The sequence below is a fragment of the Haliotis asinina genome, chromosome 12, assembly GCF_037392515.1.
Source record: "Haliotis asinina isolate JCU_RB_2024 chromosome 12, JCU_Hal_asi_v2, whole genome shotgun sequence".
In the NCBI taxonomy this organism is placed as follows: domain Eukaryota; kingdom Metazoa; phylum Mollusca; class Gastropoda; order Lepetellida; family Haliotidae; genus Haliotis; species Haliotis asinina.
Window position 1 is genome coordinate 39,051,911 of NC_090291.1, and position 7,068 is coordinate 39,058,978.

Here is a 7,068-nt window from a genome sequence, read left to right on the forward strand (position 1 = left end):
TCATCAACTGCTTGATTACAGGTGAGTTGTTGGCCCTGGATGGACTACGAGGAACTGTGAAGAGGCTAATGCCTCAGTAATCCAAGGAATGGCTGTCTGACCAACATGTTACCTGTTGATCGCTTCAATGGAAACACAGCTGTAAACCCAAAATCTAAAGTGTCATTTTGGAATTCAGCATAGCAACTCCCATTTTAAAGGACAATGAAAGATTTCTATCTGGAATGGACATTGTGAACAAAAAATACAACTGACCATATGATATAAAGTTGTGTCATTGTGAACAACAACTCCTTCACCATTGTATATGTGTGTCACTACTTGTACCAAGTAGTTAAGCCAAATGAGCAAGCACCTGCACCCTTTACACACTGCAATGTTTCTCATTGTGTTATACATCTTACTTTCATATTAGCTAATGGAGGAATTTGCACAAATTTGTATGGCTGATTTTACATCAGTGAGTTCTGCATGGACTAGTTTCATTAGCTAAGATTACAGTGAGTGATCAAATATTGCTTGATGTCACATCAGCAATTTTGCAGCTTTTAAAGCCTGCAAAACAGAATTGAATGGCTTGGTACAAAATATAATCAGGTTGTTCAATAATTACCTCGATAATCACATGCTCAAAAGTATGGCTGTATGTTTTCTTCATATGTATGTAATATAAAACATTTACCTTTTATTGAATTGATACATGTATATTAGTCTTATTTTGTGATGCATTAGTCTTCCACATTTTTATACTGTTTTTTTTGTCTGCATTATGGTTAAAATTCCAGATGTAAACCAAATGGTTTTATTTATGTGAGATAATTAGGCTGATCAGCTCAATTACAGTAATTATAAGAAAGATTATAATTGTAATCTTTCACGTTGGTCTGATTATGTGGGGAACTGCATTGCTTGTTATAAAATATTGATCAAAGTTTTCAATAATTACCTCAAAAATCACCTGCTTAAGAAGAGTGACTAGTATGTGTTCTCTTTTTATCAAAATTTACCTTTTATGAAATTGATATGTGTATGTTAGTGCTATTTGTTTTGATACCTAAAATGGCAACATTTTATTACTGTATTTTTGTCTGATAAAGGCAAAATGTAATTCCTAGATGATGAACAGATTATTTCATCTAAGGCTAAACCAACCTATTTGATTTCTTGTTTTACAGATTTTTGTCATAGGGGAAATCTAAATACGTGAGGTTAAAAAATATATCAGCAGTCAAAGTAACATTCCTTCTTTATGCTAAAGGTATTTTACTTTTGGCAATTTATTAATATTGGATATTTATATAGCGCACATACCCACACAACACAAGGTACTGGAAAAAGCATAAAAACATATGAAGTGTATTTGGGGCAAAAAAGAACAATCTAAAAAATTTTTCTTGTAAGTTTACATTTTTGGCCAATACAAACATTAGGATTATATTTTTTGAGTGGGAAATGTTTTTTTTCTTATTCTTGTGAAAATATGACTGGTAGAGCTATAAAACAAGAAATAAAATTTGTCAGGCCTAATCAGTATTTCATGTGCAGATAATTAGGATGTTCAACTATTTCATATATTGTAATCGCTTATTTTGGTCTGATTTTGTGTGGATGGTTCAAGTATATGTAATGTAATGTAGTGTTAAGCCAAATATACTCAGTAAAACAGAATAGAAATGTTTCATAATCAGAAGAAATCTGCTGAAGCAGCAAACAAAATAGTTGTTGCTAGTGACCAATTGCTAGCATTTTGTAGATATGGTATTGGTGATGATGTCAGAGGAATACAAAGTGCTCTCTGTGTGTATGGTCTACTTGACCTCAGCCCATCTGTGTTATCTCTATTTTTATACTCTTGTAGGCTTGGTGCTTTCATTATGTTGAAGTACCAAAAGGTCTTTTGACTTGATATACTATTAAAACCTGAAAGTGTGTGGGTTGTGTTTGGTTTCAAGTGCAAATATTTGGGATTACACTTTCTTAGTAAAGTACAGATGCTAGTACTTTTGTGGGGTTGAGTCCCAGCCAGTATTTGAATCCACACTCCCAGAGTCGGGCACGTGATCGCCAGCACACAAAGTCAGTTCCTATTCAGAGATTGGTGACAGAGAATCATGGGAGACCTACTCACACCATGTTCTACACAGCACTAGTCCTGTTCATTTTAGATGTTAATAAGCGATGTACATACAGGATAGTAACGACCGTCGATGTAATACCATTTTTATTAAACGAGTTAATGATTTGGTATCAAACAAGCAAAAAGGGGTTTGATACTAAATCTTTCATGAGTTTAAGAACCATGAAGAACTGGTACATTTTTAGACATATGCTGGTAGACAATCGTGCACGCTTCTTCGCACTGATAATAGATAGTGAACCATGGGGGAGACTTCTGGTTCATGATTCTGCTAATAATGAAGCTATTAAATTTCGCAATAACAATAAAGTCAAGCTAGTAGAGAGTGAAATTATCGCTCTTCAATAAATAGCCAATAAACATAAACATCAAGCATGATGTCATAAAATCAGGGCAAGTGGAAAATTAGTCAGGACAAGTTACTCACTTGAAGTCACTTGCAGTGGGGTAAGTGGCTTTTCAACATATTTTTGAACCCCTGAAATAGGGTTAACTTAAGCTCAAGATTATTATACTTACATTCAGTAGCTGTTATCAGATTGGTTAAATTCGTTCGGCCATCTCGCATTTGATTGGACGGCCGTAGGTCGCTCAAAGGTTACCCATCTCATGCTTCTACTTGGGTTTGTTAGACTAGTGTTTGAGTGAAATGGATAATACTTAGGCAAATTTTAATAACTTAGACTGCGCTACATTTTGTGTGGGTGCGTGTGTGTGTGGAGGGGCAAGTGCATTTGAGATCGCCACAATACAGGCCAATGCCATTTTGTTATAGTTCTGTGGACACACAGTGCTGCATGTTAACACCCTTCCTTATTCTGGGCCAGTTAGCTGTTGATCTTTTCCCGTCATGTCAAACGCCAGGCAGGGAAACAACAAGTACCAGCTTTTGTTATGAAAGGGTCGAACCGATCCTATCTCCCACACTTCACACTGACGCTCCTTCTACTAGACCGTGGAGGCACTCAAATAGCTCAGCACAACCTGTTCACTGCATCATTAGTGGAGTTGAACTCCAATCGGTTCAAAACTCAATCTCGTCAGAGTCTGATGATGAAATGTCTAGAGGAGGGCAGTACTTGATGGGACAGCTGGAAGGACAGTCGAAAGGGCATTCTTGTATATCTAACGGTATTCGACAATAAAATTTGTCTGTAATATGATGATTATATTTCAGAAATTCTTTAAGTCCGTCAGGTATTGGGAGCTTGTCAGATTTTGAACTGGGAGATCTTCCTAATATTTTGAATATCTTCCCTCTGCATATAGTCTTTAAACTCCTCGGCTTGCGACTCTCGTTAGTTAACCATGCACAGACTTCAGGCATCTGAAATATTGCAACAGGCCATTGCCTCGACCAGATCCACCTTTCACTGAGAAAGGAAGGTCGTATATCAACTAAAAGCTTCACTAAGGAAAATAGTTTCTCGTTCAATGCCATGTAGAAGTAAGATGGCTTCCCCCGCAGAGTGTCGATGCTGCATCCAGAGTGAACGAGAGTAATTGCACAAGCCTCACTATGGAGTTTTATTGCCTGTTCTAAGGGTGTTTCCTTCCATTTGTACTTCTTGTCAATCTTGTAGCCATGTTGAATGAGTATTTTCACCATTGCTGCATTGTGATGTTCAATGGCGATCGCCATTGGTGTGACGCCATGTGTGCTCTTGGCATGGATCTTGATCTGGTTTTCCAGAAGAACCTCGCAGATGTCGTAGCGCCTGTATGCCACGGCGTAGTGGAGGGCGTTGAGGTTGTTGTCTGTCCTTGCCTGGATGTTACACAAGGCATTGATAAGGGCTTCACAAATTGCCTTGTTGTTCAGTTGAACGGCCCTGAAAAGGTTTTAAAGAGTGGTTTCAATCATTGAAATATTTTCATTTGCAACGGAAAAGAAACTGCATGAAAATCTTCTGAGAAGGACATGTTAGATGCTCTATAAAGTCAGCCATAATTATAGTAATAGTTCGCTTATATGGCGTTGATATCCAGGCACATTGCCGTCTCACGGCACTGCGTACATTACAGTGAGTGAGTGAGTGAGTTTAGTTTTACGCCGCTTTTTAGCAATATTCCAGCAATATCACGGCGGGGGACACCAGAAAATGGGCTTCACACATTGTACCCATGTGGGGAGTCGAACCCGGGTCTTCGGCGTGACGAGCGAACGCTTTAACCATTAGGCCACCCCGCCGCCCCACGTACATTACTGCCATCATAGGATACCATCGTACTATGCGATACTTTACCACGTCCATGGGGTTCGTACAGCCATGCTACCTGTTACAATGAACGAATCACTAACATTTCCAGCACATCCTCACGGGTACCCATTTTACAGCTTGGTGAACTGAGATTTGCGTAATCATAATCTCGTTAAGGAGCTTGACACGAGCAACCATGTCTTCGCTAAATATGAATAATAATCGCTAATCATATTTGAGGTGAAACATATTCACGTGAAGTAGTAATTCAAATATATCTTGAAGAATACATCACTACTTCACAAAACAATTTTGTGTGGAAAAGAATTATAAATCAAGTTAAAACTGCCTGTAGATTATTTACACTTTGTGAATCTTCGTGTGACACATGTGTTTGGTTGAAATATGCTGTTATGTTTGTTTCTTAATCTTTGAGTCAGTATAGATAATGTTCGCAGAGTGTCATATAAGAGATTATATAATTGTTATTGAGCCATGACTATACTAAGGATAATATATGAATATTCTAGAAGACCTTTTGTTCACAGGGATGACACTAGTTTATCATTCCATATTGAATTAACAGACCATAAAATGTTGTTTTAAGATTCTAGGTGAATTGGGATAGAGGCGAGTAAAGAACAACCCGTAAGAGTCAAAATAGTCATCTTCAGTCGAAGGTATAGTGCTAAGCAGTTGTCGGGTAGTACGGTAATCATGAGAATTTTCAGGCCCCTCCCAGTACATTAATAATAGTTGGGACCCTGTGCGATTACATGCTGTAAGGCCTACTGAAACCATCAAAGGTTATATCATACTTGATCAGGGGAGTTTCTGCACCGACGCCAAAGCCGAGTCTGCGCATGTTGACGTCTGCCCCATGATGGATGAGAAGCTGAACCACTGCATCCGCGTTGCTGATAATGGCTCGAAACAGAGGGGCACTGCCTGAAGAAAAATAGAAAGAACTGTTGCCATATAGCATCACAGCCAAACCTCGACCCTCCGTGGATCTACTTTCACGTACCCAATATTACGTCAAAACGTCATCTGGATCCCGCTGTTACAAGACAGAATCTGTGTCGTCCTATCGAGAAAACTTCTTCACCGCACACCCACCTGTCTCCTTGTCCATCTCGTTCATCCCTACCCACCTGTGTCCTTGCTCGTTTCGTTCACCTAACTCCCTCCTGTCTCCTTGTCCAACTCGTTCACCCCATACCCACCTGTCTCCTTGTCCAGCTCGTTCACCCTTCTCTTCTAAATTCGTCTACCTTACACCACTTGTCTCATTGTCCAGCTCGTTCACCTCACACCCACCTGTCTCCTTGTCCAGCTCGTTCACCTCACATCCCGGTTTCCTGAGAAGAACGTCTGCCAGCTTCTCACTTCCGTGTTTCGCCGCCCACCTACACGGAAAGAAGCAACATGCACTCGTAAAATACATTCTTAAGTAATATACGTAAATAGCATTTGTAAATTCTAAACGTAAATAATGTAATAAATAACATTCACCGATACTTCAACATCTTCTGATACAGAACCAAGTTAACACACCATGTGAAGAGATTGTTGTTGTGTAATAGAGTTAGATGTTCCCAGTGTTCGTAAGTAGGGTTCACTGGCTATCAGGACTTCATTGAAACAATTAGAAAATGTGTTTGAATCGTTGATATTGTTCTCGAAATTTTGGTGATATGAGAATATGGGAAAGAAAAACGTTTTGGACCAGTTTTTACTATTTAACGAAAAGAAACATTTCCTTGGTGGATACACTTCGGAAAATGCGGAAATCGTAAATCAGCTCAATCAGAAATAAAAATGGTCAGTTCGTAACTCACCATATCGCCCTCCTCCCTCGAACGGTTTCGGCGTTCACGTCAGCTGGTTTGTTTTTCGGTTTAAGCAGCAGCCATGCTGTTTCATCGTCGTCCATCTCACTAGCCACCAACAACGCCGTTGGTCGTAGCGGATCGTCCATGTCCCTCACATCCGGGTCCTGTATGGTCTTGTTCTTCAGCATCAACCTCACCTTCTTATGGTCCCTCGTTCTCACCGCCTTGAAAAACTCACGTACCACGGGGTCTTGTCTCGGCTTCCGCTGAAGCATTGTCGGATCCTTCATTGAATCACTGAGACAACCGATCAGTTCATCTGTGTTATCTTCGGCTACTCCATCTTTATGTCCAGTTTCTCCATTAATGCGTGTTCCGGCCCTCCACCCGAGTGTGTACAGATCCTTCACTTATAAATGCTCAGGTCCTTGTAGTGTAAATGATCAGATACTATACGAAAGTGCGTTCAGGTCCTTCTGGTATGAATGTTCAGGTCCTTCTGGTATGAATGTTCAGGTCTTTCTGGAGTGAATGTTCAGGTGCTTCCGCTATGAATGTTCATGTCGTCCTGTGTGAATGTTCGGATCCCTGTAGTATGAATGTTCAGGTCCTATATGAATGTTCATGTCTTTCTGCATGAATGTTCAGATCCTTCTAGTATGAATATTCAGGTCATATAAGTATGTGTGTTCATGCCCTTCCAGTATGAATGTTCAGGTTCTTCTAGTATGGATATGCAGGTCATTTAAGTCCTTTTCGTATGTGTTCACATCGTCGAAGAATGTGATCAGATCCGAAAGTCATCAGTGCTGAAGCCCACCACGTACATGTGTTCACATCTTCAAAATAGATCTTTTACCTGGACATAACCGCCCATGAGAATCTCAGCACACTC

The 7,068-nt window shown here is 39.7% G+C and overlaps 2 protein-coding genes across 3 annotated transcripts in view; one reads left to right on the top strand and one right to left on the bottom strand.

Annotated features, from left to right (window-relative positions):
- Window positions 1-1,931, top strand: part of LOC137258289 (rifampicin phosphotransferase-like) — a 37,519-nt gene extending 35,588 nt beyond the window's left edge. For both annotated transcript variants that reach the window (XM_067795916.1, XM_067795917.1), the window contains exon 42: window positions 22-1,931. In XM_067795916.1, coding sequence (XP_067652017.1) covers window positions 22-80 — 59 coding nt within the window. In that variant the 3' untranslated portion in view covers window positions 81-1,931. The remainder of the gene's footprint in view (window positions 1-21) is intronic.
- Window positions 1,932-2,199: 268 nt separating this feature from the next.
- On the bottom strand, window positions 2,200-7,068 carry LOC137258290 (serine/threonine-protein phosphatase 6 regulatory ankyrin repeat subunit A-like). Its single transcript, XM_067795918.1, has 4 exons — window positions 6,180-7,068; window positions 5,659-5,747; window positions 5,157-5,286; window positions 2,200-3,969 (listed from the first exon to the last, which is right to left on the bottom strand). Exons 1-4 carry the CDS (start codon window positions 6,461-6,463, stop codon window positions 3,162-3,164), a joined length of 1,311 nt encoding a protein of 436 aa, XP_067652019.1. The 5' UTR covers window positions 6,464-7,068; the 3' UTR covers window positions 2,200-3,161.

What these genes read in the sequence shown, in the direction of transcription:
- LOC137258290 (XM_067795918.1), bottom strand. Translation starts at nt 6,463, where the DNA reads ATGAAGGATCCGACAATGCTTCAGCGGAAGCCGAGACAAGACCCCGTG. An exon ending in CGAGCTGGACAAGGAGACAG is followed by an intron (nt 5,287 to 5,658) that starts GTGGGTGTGAGG and finishes ATTTTTCTTCAG; the next exon opens with GCAGTGCCCCTCTGTTTCGA. An exon ending in GCAGAAACTCCCCTGATCAA is followed by an intron (nt 3,970 to 5,156) that starts GTATGATATAAC and finishes AAACCTTTTCAG; the next exon opens with GGCCGTTCAACTGAACAACA.